This window comes from Geotrypetes seraphini, chromosome 12 (genome assembly GCF_902459505.1).
Source record: "Geotrypetes seraphini chromosome 12, aGeoSer1.1, whole genome shotgun sequence".
Taxonomy (NCBI): Eukaryota; Metazoa; Chordata; class Amphibia; order Gymnophiona; family Dermophiidae; genus Geotrypetes; species Geotrypetes seraphini.
The window spans coordinates 111,706,399-111,727,682 of NC_047095.1; the positions used below are offsets into that span (position 1 = coordinate 111,706,399).

Genomic DNA, 21,284 nt, shown 5'->3' on the forward strand with positions numbered 1-21,284 from the left:
TGGCCTCCCATCGATGAATGAAATGATGGAGGCGACCCCCGATGGGAAAAAGAGGAGGATGCAGAACGAGATCGGTTATGCTCCCTGAGAGAGAGTCAAAAAGGCTGAGGAGCCTTGGGAACAGCAGGAGGTTGTGGTTTCTGCTGATTCTTCTGAGGAGGCTGCCTCTTCGCCGGCTGTCGCGCAGCAGGGGCCTGTCTCGGAGTGTAACGCCTCTGATAGATCAAGGGCGGTCGGGCCGGTCGAGACTGCTGAGGTTTAGGTTTGGCCGAAGGATGGACTGAAACGACTTTTCGTGGTCCGACAACTTCTTGGTCACAGTCTCGATGGACTCATCAAACAGATCCTCTCCAGCACAGGGGATGTTGGCTAGTCTGTCCTGTAGGTTCGGATCCATGTCAATGGTCCGCAGCCACGCCAGACGACGCATAGCCACGGAACAGGCGGCACCCCGTGCCGCAAGCTCAAAAGCATCGTAAGAAGACTGCATCAACTGGAGACTAAGTTGGGACAGCGACGCCACCACCTCTTCGAACTCGAAACGAGCCTGAGACTCAATGTAAGGGGTAAACTTCCGAAGCACAGGCAGGAAGAACTCCAAATAAGTCGCAAAATGAAAATTATAGTTCAGAACACGGGAGATCATCATCGAGTTCTGGTAAACACGTCTCCCAAATTTATCCATGGTTCTGCCCTCGCAGCCCGGAGGTACAGAGGCATATACCTGGGAAGGATGAGACCGCTTGAGGGAGGACTCAACCAACTACTTTTAACTTTTGACTTTTGAAATGTGGGCTATAATTTTCTACATTTCAGCTGTCTGCCGCAGCTCTAGGGAGACTACTAAGACCAATTAAACTTACCCAAGGCCACTTCCAGGCAAACCCAGGTGTCCCTATCTCTCTCCCTAGACCTGTGACAAACGCCTAGAGTAGGCTTCCTGCCTTGGGGAAGATTTTTCTGAAAACATGCATCCCGCTTGACTGCCTATTTATACTTACCCTTTAATCCAGCCCTGTTTTTGGATTATATCATTGAACAGCTATAAGCCCAGAAACCTATACTGTATATATATTTCTCTTCCTTACCATCTGGTTCATCCTCGTTGCTTTCATCATCATCATCTATGTCAATTTCATCTGGGTTGGCCTCTTTGGTGAGCTCTGCCAGCTCGCTACGTGAAGCATCGCTCCTGAGGGTGAGATACAGAGAGACATTAATAAACTTTATTATGGGGAAAAGGGAGGAGGAGTTAGCAAATAGCTGTCTCAGGCCCTCCCTCAAAAGATCGCATACAGTAGAAGGCTCTGAGACTCAACTTTTATCAAAGGTATAGCTAAATATTAAAAATCCAGACACTTTATTCTACAGAGATAAGTAACATAGTAAATGACAGCAGATAAAGACCCAAATGGTCCATCCTATCTGCCCAACAATGCATGCTCCATAAACTAATTTTATTTAAATGGTCCTTTTTCTTAGATATTTCTGGCCAAAATCGCAGAGCCCTGCCCGGTAGTGTGCTTAGTATCTACTGGAGTCTCCATCAAAGTTCACTCCATCGAAGCCCTCTCCAGCCCATCCTCAAGTAATTTGATAACAAAATTAAAATTAGAAGTATCTAATTTGCCTGAAGGCATTTTTCACCTGAGAGGTTACCAAATTTAATCTGAATAAATGCACGGAAGGAGAGTAATATTTTTTTTAAGCTCATTTTCTATGCAGATTTGTTCTTTGCTTAAAGTTTTTATATGCCTCTGCACACCCCTTACACATAAACTAACTTGGTAAAGGTCTCAACAGTACAAAATAAAATTTGTGAACACTATGGATAATGGCAGCAAGTTCTCAGCATTTGACAACAAAGCTCTTTAAGATCACTAGTCGGGGGGGAGGGGGGGCAAAGAAATAAGGAGTATTAGTAATTATCCATTTAACACTACTAAATATAGTTATAAGTTTAAATGACTAAGTACTAGATTTGAATATACTGGGATCAATTATCCATTTAGATCCTGAAGCACAAAAGGTTTCCTTGCAAGTAAGACTGGTAAATTGGGAAGGCTCCCAACACTCAATTAAAAAAAAATAAAAATCCCTCTCCCTCTGCTGCCGCGCCCTTAAGACACATCCTCACACGAAATCCACTTAACCCCCTTGCCTTCAAATTGCAGATTGGCAGGAGGGATGCCCATTGCCCACTCTCTCCTGCCACCCCCCCACAACCAAGATGCAGGGGTCTGTCCCTAGGAGGGGCCTTAGGCGCCAGAGCCAATTAGAATCTTAGGCCCCTCCCAGTGCATCTCAAGATGCACTAGGAAGAAGGCTGCCATTTTGAAGAGGTGGGCCTGGTGTGGGGGAGGGATGTCGGAGGGGGGCAATGGTAGCCTATTAGACCACCAGTTGCCTTCTTTTGGATGGGGCTTGCTTGAGAGTGAAGGGGGCAGGATCGGTATGGGTTTATGTTCCTCTGCCAGCAGATGGAGATTGAGACAATGACTTTTGGCTATAGTACAAGTGGGCTGTGCAGTCCCATCTAGACTCAGTCTGACGAATAGCCAAGCAGGGAATGACTAAGCACAAGAAAACACTCCACGCCAAATAAATATCTGCCCTTTGGGACATAACCACGCTGTTGGATAATGATCAAGGAGAAGAGCCTTCAACCCCACTGCTCTTATATAGTTAATTATGTAGCAATTCATATTAAATATGCTCCCCAAAAACTACAAACACAATTGAGCCAGCAGGACTCCCCAAAGAACCAATCAATGGCTTTGGGGCTTCCCCTGCTAGCTTAGCATTGATCGGTGGGCAGGGAGATCAGCAAAAAATTTGACAGGATGGTTAGGGAGGAGCTGTACCTAGCGATTACTCTTCTAAGCAAGAGCCAGGCACAGTTCCTCCTCCTTTTACTAGTGCTACTCCACGCAAATAGCATGCAAATAAGTGCTGAGCATCAGGAAAATATCGCTCCCACCATAGTAAATGTTACTGTGGCGTAAGAACACTGTTATGGCAATTATTTGACCACCACTTCTTAGACCAGGGGTCCTCAAATTCAGTCCTTGAAGTCCACAATACAGCTTGGTTTTCGGGATTTTTAAAAAATCATCATAACATCAAAAAGACGTAAAAACAGAAAGCACAAGAAATACAATGAATGTGTATGATATCTATTTGCATGCAACGGAAGCTGTGAATGCAAACAGATCTCATACATATTCATTGTGGACGTCGAGGACTGGATTTGAGGATCCCTGCCTTAAACAAACCAGCTTTTTTTTTCCCCCTCAAAATTCTTTATTCATTTTTCATCTTACATCAAGTACACAATATTACATCATTTAAAACTTTTACACATCACTTGAATTTCTTTCTATTGTCATCATAAATGCATAAATTTATTCCCTCCCCACCCACCTTTCCCACAAACTTTATTGAAAATAGTTGGATTAATAATATGAATATAAGAATGATATGTTGTACTTAAAGCGTTACATGAAGGAAAATCAAGTGTGAAGTTATAAGATCATATGAATTTTTCTGATACACTTGTTGTAATATGCAAAACTGAATAAAGAAAATAGTTGGATTTTGCCACTTTCTATGGAACTTTTTCATCCACCTTCAAACCATCCCAAACTTTACCCATTTTAAAATGCACGAATTCTAAGGGCCTCTTTTTCAAAGCCAATTAGCACGGGCCACTGTGGTAACTGCTCCGAAGCCTATAGGGATTTAAAGTGCTTTGGGGCTTTTGTCACACTGTGCTTGCTAACACGGCTTCATAAAGGAGGTCCTAAATGTTAACCCACTACAAAGGCCTGAATTTATGCTTTCTTCAATATGAGGAACTGAGAAAGTTTTAAGTATTTATGTGATCAGCACCCCCTGCAGTCTGTTTAAGAATATCGAAGTAAAGAGAGAGATACGTCTGGCGGAAGAGCAAATGGCTATAAAAAAAGAGACCATTTTTTTTTTCAGGTCTATTAGTGAAAGGAGAAAAACAAAAAATGAAATTACGAGACTGAAAGAAGGTATTATCTGCTATGTGGCGAGTGATGAGAACAAAGCAAATGTGCTAAACAAATACTTCACAGAAGAAAAACATGGAGAAGGACCGTGATTAGTTAGCAAAGCTACACCTGAGAATGGAGTGGATACCGCACCATTCATGGAAGAAAGTATTTATGAGCAACTTTAAAACCTGAAGATGGACACAGCTATGGGGCTGGACCCATCCCAGTATATTGAGGGAGTTCCGAGAGGTTCTGGCGGGACCTCATTTAGAATATTGTGTACAATTCTAGAGGCCGCACCTTCAAAAATATATAAAAAGGATGGAGTCGGTCCAGAGGAAGGCTACAAAAAAGATGCGTGGTCTTTGTCATAAGGCGTATGGGGACAGACTTAAAGATCTGGAGGAAAGGCGGGAGAGGGGAGATATGATAGAGACGTTTAAATACCTACGTGATATAAATGCGCATGAGTCGATTCTCTTTCATTTGAAAAGACGCTCTGGAATAAGAAGGCATAGGATGAAGTTAAAAGGTGATAGACTCGGGAGTAATCTTATTTTTTTTAAAGAAAGGGTGGTAGATGCGTGGAATAGTCTCCTGGTAGAGGTGATGGAGACAGAGACTGTGTCCAGATTTCAAGAAAGCCTGGGATAGTCACATGGGATCTCTTAGAGAGAGGAAGAGATAATGGTTATTACGGATGGGCAGACTGGATGGGCCATTTGGCTTTTATCTGCCATCATGTTTCTATGTCCTCTTAAAGATTTGCTCAATAAATCTTTAGATGGGCGAGGTTCCGCAGGACTGGAGAAGAGTGGTTGCAGAGATGAAGCAGAATACTATAGGCCTGTAAGCCTCACTTCAGTTATTGGAAAAATAATGGAAATGTTGCTGAAGCAAAGATAGTCAAATTCTTAGAATCTAATGGATTACAAGATCTGAGGCAACATAGGTTTACTAAGGGTAAATCGTGCCAAACGAATCTGATAGACTGATAATCACCACCATGCAAACCATAAACATATCACCACTCGACAGAGCTCCGTTTCGCGTCTTCGTCAGGAGCGGGATACAATAAAATAAATTGATAACCCAGTGGAAAGACCGGCAACGGGTTTCTAAGTTGTACGGTCAAAAGAGGAAAATATGCAGCGTGTACAAATCAAACCACGCTGAAAATGAAAAAGTAACATGGCGTCTGCCGGGTTTAAGAACGCCAAAGGGGATCAGACGTGGCAACGCCCTAAAAGTGCGTGGTGAGATTGAACAACGGCAGCACGCGAAACAACAGATATGTTAAAGAAAAATAACGGAGACAAATAAAGGAGAATATTTATACGAAAAAAGTATGTAAAAAGAAATCTGAAAAATTGAAAAACTAAATGAATACATGGGGCATGTAAAGAACTGGCCACCAGATCCTAAAAATAACTGAGGAAACATTAAATCACATTATTATTCAAACCAACAACTTAGAAACCCGTTGCCGGTCTTTCCACTGGGTTATCAATTTATTTTATTGTATCCCGCTCCTGACGAAGACGCGAAACGGAGCTCTGTCGAGTGGTGATATGTTTATGGTTTGCATGGTGGTGATTATCAGTGGTTTGAGTGGTTGTGTGCGTATGGAATTTTGCAATGTTGATGTTTAATTATTTGTAGCAGCTCTGATATATGAGTGGCATTATTTAAATTTTAGTGCTTGCATTTTGTACAGTTTAAGCACTTGCACCTTAGTAGTGGCATTTTACTTTATTTGCTTAGTAGTTGCACTTTATTTAAGGATTCGATGATGATTTTTTCAGTCATAATTTGCTGCTTTTAGTGATAGAAATTTCTTGCACTGGCACTTTTCATAAACATACATCTTATTTATAGCACTTTATTTATTTATTGTAGGGTTTGCAGACTTGCACAATTTTTTCATATCTTGTTTTTCATATATCACTAATATATTCATTTAGTAAGGTATCTTTTTTATATGTTATTTATTAAGTGTATTATATGTGTAGCACCAATTTGTCAATGTCAATGTATGTATTTATTAAAGATTAGATTTATGTATATGTATGTGTAAGCTAATAACCACTATTTGCACAATTCACTCACTTCTGATTATTTATTGTATATTTATTTATCATGTTGGTTTAGTCTTTTTAGGGTTATTTGTTTGTTATGTCCTTATTCCTCCTTTCTCCTGAGGGCTAAGTCTGCAATTGCTCTTTTTGAATTACAATCTTTGGGTTTACGGGAGGTGACTATGGACTATATGATGTATGAGGCATTTCTCATCTAATACATATGTCTGGTGCTAGTCACCTTTGAGATTTTGCCTGAGCCAGAGGTTCCTAGAATATCTATGGTGGGCTCATACTGATGTCCTCTGTCACTAACCCGATATATATATATCTGTATCTCCAGAGAACAATTATTTTGTCAGACTTTCTTTTCTCCGGTTTAAGGAGGTTTAGCCAATTTTTTCAGTAGTATTTTGACTAGGTTTATTGGCTATACAGTTAGGGTTTTCTTTGTAGCTGTATTGAACAATATAATATTAACATGTTACAGTGAAGGGGGATGGATAGCCAGCGAATTTCAGAATACAAATGGTGAAGAAGTCACTGAACAGTCAGTGAATACAGAATACAACAGGTTGAGTAAGTTTTTTAAAAAGGGGGGAGTTGGGGGGCGTGGCTTAACGCGAGCACGGATGGAGGTGTGATCGTGAAGCTCCTCAACACCCAGGCAACGAAATATAAAAAAAATTTTTTCCTTCTGAATAACTATATAAAAAATATATATAAAAGAAGCTGAACAAATGATACAAAATAAAATCCTAATTTGCTGCAGTTGAAGTGAGGTATGTGCTGACAGGAATCGGAAAGGCAGAGAGCCGTTTATATTTTCGGCGGTTACATGAAACGTACAGCGCTGAGACCGCGAGGTGTGTGTGAGTGAATAACGAGGTTGGTGGGGAAATTTTGAAGGAATTTTATGTTCCGATCAGATACAAAAGATCCCATAAGAAAAAATAGATTACCCTTCGACGACGACGCTGAAAAGGGGGATTGATTAAAGAAAACTGAGAGAAAGGAATACCGGCATTTTCTCTCAGTAATTAAACACCGAGGCGCTGAAGACAAAAAATATCAACTTACTAAATAAACAAAATACTGAATTGAATATTACTTTTCTCTGACAAAGCTGCGATTGGGCTTGTGAGAGAGGAGACAGAGGAAAGGGTTAACGGAACTTTTAAAAAAAAAACTGAAGCAGCAAGACATCGAGGCAGTTGAGAGACGCTGTGAATAAACAGAGAACAGTTGCTTCAAGTTTGTCAAAACAAGGGAAAAGAATTAGATGAAGTGTTGCTCTCCTCGGTCAGGGCTGCGATTGGGCTTGTGAGAGGAGAGTTAAAAGAAAGGACTACCAAAAAAATTTTTTTTTATTCAGCGCTGAAGCGGGGTGTCATTAAAAAAGAGTGACTGCCAGAGGTAATGAATTAAATCTGTGGAAGAACCCGACAAGTCTGAGAAAAATCTAAAGGAAGGAAATGCTGTTGCTGTTGTTGGATTGAATATCCCCCTTTTTTATTGAAACACTGAAGGGGCTTAAGGGAAAAGAACCATAAAAAAGGATTACTGGTTCTTTTTTTTTTTTCACATCAATAGAACTGGAAACAAATAACTGACAGTTACTTCAAAGAACCTTTTTGCCAATATTAAAGTGATAAAGACACTAAAAAAGGAGTATTTAAGATTGAGACAGATAACTGAGAAAGAGAAAAGGAAAAGGAAAAAAGGCAAAAAAGGAAAAGAAAATTTCTACTTTAAAAGATAGAACCAAATTTTGGAAGAAAAGGGATTAAAAACATAAGAATACCAAACCTAAAACTAAGAGACTAAATTTAAGAAATAAGAATAACCAAGAAAAAGAAAACAACAATATGGCAAGCACCAGACAAAACAAAAATGAGGCTGGAACATCTGCAAAAAGACAGAAACAAGATCAAATAACACCAAGCAAGATACCACTTCCTATTGAAGAATCAGACATATTAAGCAAAGCAGAAGTCATGGAAGAACTAAAACAAATCAAACAAATGCTTAAGCAAACTATAACTAATATGTCTGAAATGAAAGAAGAAATTTTAAATATTCATAGACAAATGGAAGTTAATAACAAAAGAACAACTGAATTAGAATCAAAAATGGAAGTTATAGAATGTGAATCAAAAAGATGTAAAAACGACAGCCTGGAATTAAATAAATTAAAAGATCAACTGGAAGATTATGAGAATAGAGGAAGAAGGAAGAACATTAAACTATTTGGAATACAAGAAAATTTAGAGGGAAAAAATACTATCCTTTTCCTTGAAAATTTAATTCCAAAATTACTACAATTAGACTTGAAACAACCAATTGAAATAGAAAGGGCGCATAGAATCCCAATTAAAAATTTAGAAAACAAAGACAGACCAAGACCAATAATTTTCAAAATGCTGAGATACCAACAAGCATTAGAAATACTAAATGCTGCAAAAAAAGATAAAAATCTAAATTATAAAGGATCAAGAATATGGTTTTTACCAGACTTTGCCAAAAACACAGCAAATAAAAGAAAGAGACTATTAGACATGAGACCTTTACTAAAAGAAAAAGGATTTAAATATGGTCTATATTATCCGGCGAAAATGAGAGTATCATCAGGAGACAAATCCTTATATTTTGAGGATCCCGAAAAACTAAAAGATTTTCTTTCTAAACCAGAACCTATGATATTTTAACATAAAACATTAAGATGGTTTTGATGTCTCTATGAAGAAATATAAAAATATGAAATATTGAAATATATGAAGAAAAGAAGGAAAATGATATAAAGAAAAGACAATAAAAATTATAAGAAAGAAAGAACAAGATATAGGAAAATTATTAAACAACACACTACATATATGTTTAAAATAAATTATATGTTAAAATCATAATACTAAGGAAATATAAATTAAAAATTGTTTAATGGATAATGATACATTAATGAAATGTTATGGAAAAATGATTAAAGATATAAAGGATTGATATAGATAGATAGAAGGGAAATTTATTTGAATATTGAATATTGATTGCCTGGGGAGAGGAGAATATTCGGGTTACAGTTCCAATGTGTATCCTTAAGCAGCCAATGTATTGGGTGGGAAAGGGAGGGAAAAGGAGAATATTTACTAGAATGATTAAGGGAAAAATAAATAAGGGATTAGATACATTAGGGGTAAATATGTGTGTCGTGAAAAAAATTTTTAGAATTTTAAATATAAAAGAAGAGGGGAAGAAAAATATAATGAAAAGTATTAAAATGTATAATGTCTTTTAAAATATATTCGATTAATGTCAATGGCCTGAATCATGTAATTAAAAAGAAAAAAGTATTAACATTTTTAAAAAAGCAAAATGCGGATATTTACTGTCTGCAAGAGACCCATCTTAATATGAAAGAATCACAGAAATTATCAGGTGGATGGATAAAGGAATGTTATTTTGCTCCAGCAGTGGGTAAAAAAGCAGGGGTTGCAATTCTTATAAATAAAAAATGTAAGGCCAAGATTAAAGTAAAAAGTTCAGATCCACATGGAAGATGGATACATATTGATATAAGTATGGGAAATGATACCCTGACGTTGTTCAATATATATGCCCCTAATTCGAATCAATCAGAATTTTTCAAAAAGCTACAAAATATGTTATTACCACTGGCTGCTTCTAATTTAGTGGTGGCTGGAGATTTTAATGCTGTAATGGATCCATTATTGGATAAAAAACCAGGTAAAAATATTAAATCTTTAGGTCTAGATAATTTGGTTCAATCATGTGATTTGAAAGATATATGGCGTATTCTTCATTTTAATGATCAGGAATATTCATTTTGTTCACAGGTTCATAAATCATTTTCAAGAATTGATTATATTTTTGTCTCGACAAATAAAGTGCAACAGGTGATTAAAGCCTACATTGATCCTATTATTATTTCAGATCATGCGGGAGTATGGATAGAATTACAATTAGATCAATTAGAAAATGATAGACCTCTTTGGAGATTTGATAATGCATTGCTTGTGGACGACAAATTCTTGGAAAATTTTAAAACACAAATTAACGAATTCTTTCAAATAAATTTAGTGGAAGATACATCTATAGAGAATGTATGGGATGCATTTAAAGCAACTATGAGGGGTAATATTATATCATATTCAGCTTTTATTAGGAAACAGATTAAAAAACAATATATAGAATTAGAAAAAGAAATAAAAATATTAGAAGCTAAATTGATAAGTAAATGGGAATATGAAGTTTTACAAGCTCTTTTGAAAACAAAAGGTAAATATAATGAATTAACTTCAAAAATGATAAGAAAAGATTTGTTTTCCAAGCAAACAATGTATTATGGAAATTCTAATAAGGCAGGGAAATTATTGGCAAATTATCTTAAGGTAAAAAAAAGGAGAACTAATATTAATGGAATAAAAGATGATAATGGTATAATAACAAATCAAACAAATATAATATTAAAACAATTTTTAAAATTTTATAAGGACCTATATTCTTCCGAACCTTATTTGGAGAGACAAAAAGACGGAAAAAATTTTTTAGATTTAATTAATGGACCTAAGGTTCCTGATCATATAAAACGGAGTTTAGATGAACCTATATCATTAAAAGAATTAGAAACAGCATTGAGATCTCTTAGAGTTGGATCCGCTCCAGGTGGTGATGGTTATACAGTAGAATTTTATAAAACATTTCAAAATATACTTTCCCCACATTTATTAAATTTATATCAGACACAACTTATAAAAGGTAATATTAAAGGTACTATGGCTGAATCAATAATAATTGTTTTGCCTAAGCCAAATAAAGATCCTACTTTGGTTTCAAATTACAGGCCTATATCTTTGATAAATGTTGATAATAAACTTTTGGCGAAAATTTTGGCTTTGAGATTAGCCAAAGCTCTCCCACATATTATAGATATGCATCAAACGGGTTTCGTTGCTAAAAGACACTCCTCCAATAACTCTAGATTATTATTTCACATGCTAAACTTATCAAAAAAAATGGATGAACCGGCTTTTACAGTTTCATTAGATGCTGAAAAGGCATTTGATAGGATAGAATGGAATTTTATGTATCAGGCTTTAGAATGGTTTGGTATAGGTTCTGGATTTATACAAATGGTAAAAACTTTGTATAGCTTCCCAATTGCAAGACTAAATATAAATAATAAAATATCTGATGGTTTTCAATTGCAGAGGGGAGTTAGACAAGGCTGTCCTTTATCTCCTTTGTTATTTGATGTTATATTAGAACCCTTATTGTTAGCAATGCAGCAAACGAAGGAGATACAAGGTATCCCATATTCAGATATGGAATATAAAATTTCGGCTTATGCTGATGATATTTTGCTTTATTTGAGAAATCCAGAGTCTACCTTATCTTCTTTATTAGAATTAATTGATAAGTTTGGCAAATTTTCAGGTTATAAAATTAATTGGAATAAAACTGAAATTATACCCTTGAATGTTCATTGTGTAAAAGGATTATTTGATACTTTTCCATTCATATGGAAAGAAGAAGGATTTAAATATCTTGGCATTCAAGTTAAAAATACAATTGAAGATACTGTAAAAGAAAATGAAAAATATATATTAAAAAAAGTTACGGAGTTGTGTGAACAATGGAACCCATTACATATCTCTTGGTGGGGAAGAATTCAAACTATTAAAATGATGATATTACCTGTAGTTTGCTACCAAATGAGTATGATACCTATTTATTTTCAGGGGTCCTTTTATAAAAAGCTTAATAGAATTTTAACAAAATTTCTTTGGCTTGGTAAAACACCTAGAATAGCTTTAGTAACTTTGCAAAAATCAATTAAGGAGGGTGGGGTAAATTTTCCAAATTTCTATAGGTACCATCAAGCCTATATTCTACGTCAGGGTATGTATTGGATCCTCCCAGAACTTATAGATAATGCACCAGATTGGTTATATTTAGAATGGCGCCTTATGTTTCCCCTAAATTTAGTTCATTTACCAAGTATTAATATACCTAAAAGATACAGAGAAAATAAAATAATAATGGATACTTGGAAAACATTGAGATTTATTGATAAATTAACACCCATCCCAATATACAAATCAACTAATCAATCCATATGGATAAACTCCAAGATCAAAATTGGCGGAGCTCAAATCCTTTGGAAGAACTGGATTATTGCAGGCATTAGATCTCTAGATGATATTATTTCAGAAGGTAAACTGCTGGATTTTTCACAATTGCAACATAGATTTGGTCTTAATAAAACACAAAGTTTTAAATGGTTGCAATTGAAGCAGGCCATTCAGGTTGGGTTCCCTGAATGGAAATCATTAAACAATCAATATAGTTTAAAGTTCTTATGCTTTAAAGCAGACTTCCTAGGACATCAAGCCGCATTGTGGTATAAATTAATATCTGGATATTTGAATAAAAAACCAAAAAATGGTCTAAGAGACATTTGGAGCATTGAGATTGGACATCAAATTAATGCATCTCAATGGCCACTAATTTGGTCTTGGAGAATGAGATGTACAGTGTCAGCATCTATGAGACAAACATGGTTCTTTTTATTACATAGAGCTTTTTGGACCCCTACTCGATTGCAAAAACTAGACAGTTCTAAGTCTAATAAATGCTGGCACTGTAATCTAGAACCAGGGACATTAGATCATTTATTATATCATTGTCCTTATATTAAAATTTTTTGGAATTCAATTTGGCCACAAATTAATAAATTAATGGAAAATCATATTGCAATATCATATGATACAATTTTATTTGGAACAATGATGAGAAAAAAAAGTCAAATTTCACCAGAAAATAATAAGCTTTTATTAATTATGACAGGGGTTGCCATTCAACATATAACTAACAATTGGAAAAATTACAACAACCTAAATTACACATTTTGGTGGAATACAATATGTCATATTTTTAAAATGGAAAGAACAATAGCAATACAAAGGGGGACATATATTAAATTTATAAAAATATGGGGGCCATTGACAAAATACTGTAATGAATAAATAATATGATGTTTCTTCTTCTTTTCTTCTTTTAAGGATCTTTTTTATGACACATATAGAGGGGGGGTAAGAAAAATCAATGTATATATAGTATGTTATAATATATTATACAAAATGTAACGTATGAATAAATGGTAATAAAAGGGTGGGGGGAGGGAAATGGGACAAAATTTGTTTAGATTATATTGTATTAGATATAAAAAAGTTATTGAATATTTATCAATTGTATTCTAATATGTTGTATACTTTTTATAAAAATTTGAAAATTAAAATATTATATTAAAGTAATGAAAGGGAGGGGGGAGGGTGAGGGGGAAAATCAAATTTAGATATATAATGTATTAGATATAAAAGTGATAATATGCATTTATCAATTGTATTTTATTATTATGTACACTTTATGTAAAATTAGAAAATAAAAAATAATGGAAAAAAAAAAAAAAAAAGGGGGGGGAGTTGTCTGACTAGGAAATAAATCTATTGAACAGAGCAGTCTTAATTTCTTTCCGAAAAGAGCCGTAGGTCGACCTGGCTCTATTGATGAAATTGCCTAGCCAGGTTTGCTGTCTACCAGCTTGAAACTTAAAAGTTCTGTCCAGAAAGGTCCAGTATTTGCAATCAGTGATCTTCGGATAGGCAAAGAGGTTGCGATTTCTGGTTGTCCTTGTGGGGATGTATAGTTTGAAGTGAGGTAAGAGATAGGTGGGGGCCATTCCCCACACCAGTTTATAGCAGAAGCAAAAGAACTTGAATAAAATTTGTCTCTCTATTGGCAACCAGTGTAGTAGTTTGTAGTAGGGACTAATGTGATCACTTTTCTTTAGTCCGAATATTAAGCGGACAGCCGTGTTTTGCACTATTCTTAATTTTCTCACGGTTTTTTTAGGTATATCCACATAAATGATGTTGCAGTAATCTAGGGTGGATAGAATCAATGACTGTACCAGTAATCTGAAAGACAGAGGGTTGAAATATTTTTTGATGGTTTTTAATTTCCAAAGTGTGGAGAAGCACTTTTTTGTCACCGAGTTTGTGTGTTCGATTATGGTCAAGTGGGTGTCTAAGGTGACACCCTAATATTTTTATAGTTTTTGATATTGGGTGATCGTGACCATTTAGGTGTATTGATGTTATGGTGATTTTGTCCTTTGGGCTTGCCAAGAAACAGGATGGTTGGGTAGGCTGGAGTGAGCTTGGACGTCAACTTCAGCATTTGGAACCTAGGACAATATCAGACTTTACAGTCTATGGCCCAGAAATAGCAAAGAAGAGACAAGGGACTTTATTTCTGATTATTACATACTATATCAATATTTGAATGAATATACTATAAAATTGATTTTATGTATTATTGATTGGGAGGGAGGGAGGGAGGATTATTATATTCAATAAGAATTATATAAATTTAGATTTCTTGCATAATATTATAACTTTATATAATATTAATTTTCTAAAGAAATGTTAAATTTGATGTTAATATATGAGTTAATCAAGTGTGTATATTCAAGTTTCTAATGAGTTTATTTGGAACACTTGTTGTAACATAAGAAAATGAATAAAGATTTATAAAACAAAAAAAAAAAAAAAAAAGAAGAGACAAGTTAATTTAATCATGTATTTTTAATGGATATAACTAATGGGCACACTGGATGGACCATTCAGGTTTTTATTTGCTGTCATTTACTATGTATTCAGTATTGTCCTGTCTTTATCCATTATGAAGCAGACAACACTAGGTACTGTAACAATTAGTGATATACACTGCACCCTATGTGCTAACTAGGGAAGCAAGACTAAACAATTTGCAGCTCTACACTCTCGAGGAACGCAGGGAGAGGGGAGACATGATTGAGACGTTTAAATACGTCACTGGACGTATAGAAGTGGAAGATAACATTTTCCTTCTCAGAGGCCCCTCAACCACAAGGGGGCACCCGCTCAAACTCAAGGGCGGGAAATTTCACGGCGACACCAGGAAGTATTTCTTCACGGAGCGAGTGATTGATCAATGGAACAAGCTTCCAGTACAGGTAATCGAGGCCAGCAGCGTGCCAGATTTTAAGAATAAATGGGACGCCCATGTGGGATCACTACGTGGGTCAGGGCAAAACATTGGCTAATCTTAAGGGGAGGGTCTATAGAGTGGGCAGACTTGATGGGCCTTGGCCCTTTTCTGCCGTCATCTTTCTATGTTTCTAACTCAAGACAACAAAGCTTTGTGTACGCGTTGCAAGCCACAATAGCAGTCTCTACTCATACCATCTACCAGACAACATTATCTATTCTGGGAATCTGGGATTACAATGCTCTCTCCACACCTGAGGCAACAACATTTTGCACCCGTGATGAAATGCTCTTTGTATCTATCTTTGAACAACCAAACTAGTCAGCAAGGCAACCCTTCAATGCTCTCTGCATGCATTTCCAGGTATAATCAGGATACTTGTGAACAACATAAAAGTTTTCATATACTTACCGGACAAAGAGGATTTTCTCCTTGACTCTGGGCTTGTCCTTCTCAGCTTCTACAGCGAGCTGCTCAGCCCTCTGCTCTAGCAGTTTCATGTCATCCATCTCTCTCTGTCCAGAAGCCAGGTCTGATGCAGAATAAACCAGAAAGGGCAGGTGAGACAAACAGGAAAGATGGAGAAGAGGTACAGGTAAGATATATGAGAGGGAGAATGAATGAACAAATCAGAGAAATATTCTAGAGAGGCTTCTACTCCTGCTCCTGTGTCTAAGCTAGTCTCTCTACTGTACTGCATCTCCACTTATTCTGAGAAATCTTTCCCATGCCTGCACTTCTCCCTGTCTTTGAACAAGTCACTTACCATTCCCACACATCTCACCATTGCTGTGGAAGACTGCTCAAAAAGAGTTCCAATGTAACTGCAGTAGACGTTGGTATCCAATAAAACTAAGAAATACTACAGAAGTGATTGAGGGGGGTGGTGGAAGATTGCTCCTCATGGCCTATGTTTCCTCTAAGTTGAGCATGTGAGCAATCATTCATACATCCTAAGAGCATCACTCACAGATTTTACATGGTTGCTCACAAAAATACTTGCAAATCTGGAAAATTATTGCTTTTTAGAACTTGTTGCTCACATGAGAGAAAATTTGTATGCAGCCGGCCAGTCCTTAGAGGGAGCATCGTTCGTGTCTGCAGCTCTCCTCTCTGGGTGCACAACTTTCCAACATCCTAGAAGTTGCTTAACTGTACCTGTGGTGCTAGAGATCTTCAGCATCTGTGATGCCATGAAGTTGACCTGGGTGTTGTAGGTGGCCTGTACGCTGCGTTTAAGTCGTAGCATTTCACGGATTGTATCCTCATTCCCATGACGGATCTCAAAGTCTTTCCATGTCTGCCAGAAGGTAGCTGTCAACTGTCAAAGCAAGAGATAACTAATCTCAGTTTACACCAAAGTCGCAGACACTGTGGCCAGTTATATCTTATTCACAAGACCATGTGACTGTCAATTCACACTTCACATAGAACCTGTACGACCTTAAGCAAATCACAATCAGCAAATACACCACTGAATATGTCATAGCTCACCAGGTACTTTTAAACAATCTAATAATGAAAGAATGCCGAGTTCAATGACCAAAAAGATTCTTTTAGTGCAATAAAAAGATACTGTAGAATCATTGAGGGAACCTTTTAGGTGTGTTATATTTTACTGAAGGAGGAGACACAGTTGCAATAAAGCACTCTAGAATTTTAACATAATGAAAGTGAGTTAATATTAGTGAATGAGAGTCCTCAGTTTACACAACTCGTGAAGGGAACAAGACCCATAAATCAGAGTTAATTGTTCTTAACCCAATTGGGTAAACATGCATGAAACATTCCAGGCCCTCTCTGTGTGTAAAACCTGATTAAACAAAAAGTATCCTTCCTTCTATTCTGTCTTATTGGAAATAGTGCAGCCTATCTTCCAATGTCCATCCTTTTTTTTTCAAAGTGAACAATAATACAATTGGTTCATACAAATCACTTGAAAATCTTTTCTATTAACATTGTAAATACAGTGGTACCTCGGTTTACGAGTGCACCGGTTTGCGAGTGTTTTGCAAGACGAGCAAAACATTCGCAAATTTGGTGCCTCGTAAACTGAGCTTGCCTCGCTGTATGAGCGCCCCCCCCTCGCGATTCCCCAACCCAACCGAACCCTCTTCTTACTTCCCTCCGCATCGGCATCAGCATGTCCTGTGCCGGGCCTTGAGCATGCGCGCATGCTCAAGGCCCGGCACAGGAAGAAGATTTTCGGGCACAGGACATGCTGATGCCGGCGATGCCGATGCGGAGGGAAGTAAGAAGAGGGTTCGGGTGGGTTGGGGGATCTCAGGTGGCGGCGGGGGGTGCCCGATGGCGGCGGGGGGTGGGTGCCGGATCGCGGGGGGGAGGGTGTCCGTTCGCGGGGGGGGGGGGGGGGAAGGCTTGGGGTGGGAACATATCAAAGCAAGTTTCCCTTACTTCCTATGGGGAAACTTGCTTTGATATACGAGCATTTTGGATTACAAGCATGCTCCTGGAACGGATTATGCTCGTAATCCAAGGTACCACTGTACATAAATTTAAGTCCCTCCCCCACCCTCCCCTTCCACCAATAATATAATTCAAGCATATTATACATATACTAGTCTTTAAGACCGTTACATTAATGGGTGCTAGAATAGATGTGGCTGCTTTCTGTCTGTCTCTCCCTGGCCGCTTTCTGTCTGTCTGTCTTTCTTTCTTTTTCTCTCTTTCCTCGGCTGTCCACCACCACCCCTTGCCTGCTCCCCCTGTCCAGCAGTAGGCCTTCTCCCTTCCTTTTACCTCTCCCCCTATCTAGCAGCACCTCTTCCTTGCTCCCCCTGTCTAGCAGTAGGCCTCCCTTCCTGTTACCTCCCTCCCTGACTCATAAGAACATAAGCAGTGCCTCCGCCGGGTCAGACCATAGGTCCATCCTGCCCGGCAGTCCGCTCCCGCGGCGGCCCGAACAGGTCACGGCCTGTCTGAGTCACCAGAAGGGGCCCCCTTGCCACCTTGGTTTCCCATTGAGTTCTATCTTCCCATCGAAGTCCTAACCCTCCGGTCTTGCACATGCACGACCAGAGCAGGCCGCGACCCCTGGTTAGCTTTCTATACCTGTGTTACATCTCAGCACCTCTCTCAGTATCCCACGATCCCCCTATCCCTCAGGAATCCGTCCAATCCCTGTTTGAATCCTTGTACCGTACTCTGCCTGATCACTTCCTCCGGTAGCGCATTCCAAGTGTCCACGACCCTTTGGGTGAAAAAAAACTTCCTTGCATTTGTTTTGAACCTATCTCCCTTCAGTTTCTCCGAATGCCCCCTCGTGCCTGTTGACCCCTTCAGCCTGAAGAATCTGTCCCTATCCACCCTCTCTATGCCCCTCATGATCTTGAAGGTCTCTATCATATCTCCCCTGAGCCTCCTTTTTTCCAGAGAGAAGAGCCCCAGCCTATCCAACCTCTCGGCGTACGGGCAGTGTTGGATAGGCTGGGGCTCTTCTCTCTGGAAAAAAGGAGGCTCAGGGGAGATATGATAGAGACCTTCAAGATCATGAGGGGCATAGAGAGGGTGGATAGGGACAGACTCCCCTCAGTGTTCCTGCTGCCGCCGCCAGTGCCACTGCTGCTCCTCTTCCTCCGCCACCCATCGCCTCGCAGCAATTCCCCAGTCCCACTCCCCTCAGAGTTCCTATTCCTGCCGCCGCTTCTCTTCCTCCGACTCCCCTCAGAGTTCCTGCTCCTGACACCAGTGCCGCTGCTTCTCCTCCGCCACCACCCGTCGGCCCACGCCGCCTCTGTTGCTGCCTCCCCTCTGCGCTCCGGAGGCCCCGGGCATTTCCTCCCAAGCTAATAGAACCCTAAGTGCGCATGCACACTCCTACCTGCCACGGACCTACAGATCACGGAACATGCAGGTAGGAGTGCGCATGCGCGCTTAGGGTATTATTATTAGTGATTATATTCAAAGATATTGAAAAGCCAGTACAATAACAATATACCCCCCTTTCCATTCTTATAACATACTATTTGTGGAAAAAAGGTGTCTAATCATCACAATATGCTGTCAATGGCCCCCAAATCTTTTTAAAATTATTATAGTTCCCTTTTTGTATGGCAATTATTCTTTCCATTTTATATATGTGTCACAGTGAATTCCACCAGAAGGTGTAATTAAGTCTGGTGTAATTCCAATGTTTATCCAATGGGTTATCTGCATCATCATTTGCCCCTATGAAATGGGACGCACACTTCATATTATATTAATTGAACACAGAAGCAGAATCAATATGAAAACTCTCACTGCTCCCATGGTTGCACACTGCATACACAAGAATCATGCTTTTCGGGACCTTAGATGGTGCATAATTGAAAAAATTCCCAACAACTATAGTGGGGATAGAATAGCACATTTCATAATTCTGTAAACAATTTTGGATTTTTGAATTACAAATTGTTCAACCTCGGGACTTAAATGACTTCACCGAATGTCTGTATATGCATACTTTAAATGCCAAAACACTGCCTAAATGCTATGCTGTAAAAATGTGCATATCTTATATAGTGTGTTTTATAGGCATGTATATATAAGTGGGCTTGCACCAGGGAGGGGAAGGCTTGCCATTTTAAAGAGGCAAACCTGGCCAGAGAGAGTAGGCATCCCTACGGCCAGCCATTGTAAACAATGTAAGGAGGAGGGGCGGGGTGGGTGGTCAGGGGGTGTGTGGCAGCGGGAGGAAGGGAAAGGGCATCTCTCCCGCTGCTGGGGGTGGGAGGTTGTTTGACTTTGATGGCATCTATCCCAGTGGGGGGAGAGGGGCGTTGCTTGACGGAGGGAATAGGCATCTCTCCCACCACTGGGGGGGGGGGGGTGGTATCAGGGGATATTGCTTGGCGGTGGGAATGGGCATCTCTCCTGCTGCCGTGGGGAGGGGGGGTGTTTGCTTGACTTCGGTGGCAAAAGGGAGTGGGCATCCCTCCTACTGATCTTTGATTTGGGTTTTTAAAAATTTGTGCACTTATTCTGTGCATGTACCGATCGCTATCACCAGTGATGGACACATTCAAATTTAGCGAACCTTTGCTACTATTTGCATGCACATTTTTTAAAGAATGACTTGCCTTTTTGAACTTGCTACACTAACGGCTGCAACAGCAGCCCATCGGTTTTTACCGCAAAGTTTTGAGAATCTAGCCCTAAGACTTCATTGAAGGAGGGACATATTAAAGCATCCATTGCCTCCTAGCTTGTGAAACTAAGACTTCATTCAAGGAGAAACATATTCCTCTCTGCCTTGAAATAACCTCTCCAGTAGCACTCCTCACCCGTGGGTCACACATCTGTGAGCAGTATGAATAAATGGCTCGGGCCCTGTCAATCTCTCCTAACTTGGACTCCATGTCAGCAAAACGAAGACACATCTCACGAGAATGCTCATCAGTCAGTACCTATGAAAGAAAAGACAATGCTTATCAAATTTAATCATTTATATTCCACTTAACTCGAGTTGATGGCTCAGTGTGGATCACAAGTTATAAAGAGTGGAGTAGCAACCTAGAAATACATATAAAATTTAAATCTGAAACATCCTTAATGTAAGATTTATTCCTTCAATAATAATAATCAAACATATATATTTTTAAAGAATGTAAGGGTAACGTCTAAATGTAGTTTGCTCTCTCTTCTCCTTCCCCACAGAAATTTATGTACTAAATACAGTGGTACCTTGGATTACAAGCATAATCCTTTCCAGGAGCATGCTCGTAATCCAAAATGCTCGTTTATCAAAGCAAGTTTCTCCACCCTCCCCCCGAGGCCAGCAGCACTGCTAACTGGCATTGCTCCCCACAAACCCCCCCCCCACGACCTGAGGTCCCCCCAACCCACCCGAACCCTCTTCTTACTTTGATGTAGCCTCCGCACCAGCACCGGCAGCAGCATGTCCTGTGCGTTGGTGCCGGTGCCCGAAGATCTGCCTCCTGTGCTGGGCCTTGAGCATGCGTGCATGCTCAAGGCCTGAGAGTTCACGTTCGACGTGAACTCTCAGGTCTTGAGCATGCGCACATGCTCAAGGCCCAACACAGCAGGCAAATCTTCGGGCACCGGCACCAGCACAGGACAT

The 21,284-nt window shown here is 38.9% G+C and overlaps 1 protein-coding gene across 2 annotated transcripts in view; it reads right to left on the reverse strand.

Moving 5' to 3' along the window:
• The window catches only part of XAB2 (XPA binding protein 2), a 106,014-nt gene that overhangs the window by 3,901 nt on the left and 80,829 nt on the right, over positions 1-21,284 (reverse strand). For both annotated transcript variants that reach the window (XM_033916022.1, XM_033916024.1), the window contains exons 15-18: positions 20,488-20,610; positions 16,364-16,526; positions 15,617-15,737; positions 1,089-1,192 (exon numbers count right to left, since the gene is read on the reverse strand). In XM_033916022.1, coding sequence (XP_033771913.1) covers positions 1,089-1,192; positions 15,617-15,737; positions 16,364-16,526; positions 20,488-20,610 — 511 coding nt within the window. The remainder of the gene's footprint in view (positions 1-1,088; positions 1,193-15,616; positions 15,738-16,363; positions 16,527-20,487; positions 20,611-21,284) is intronic.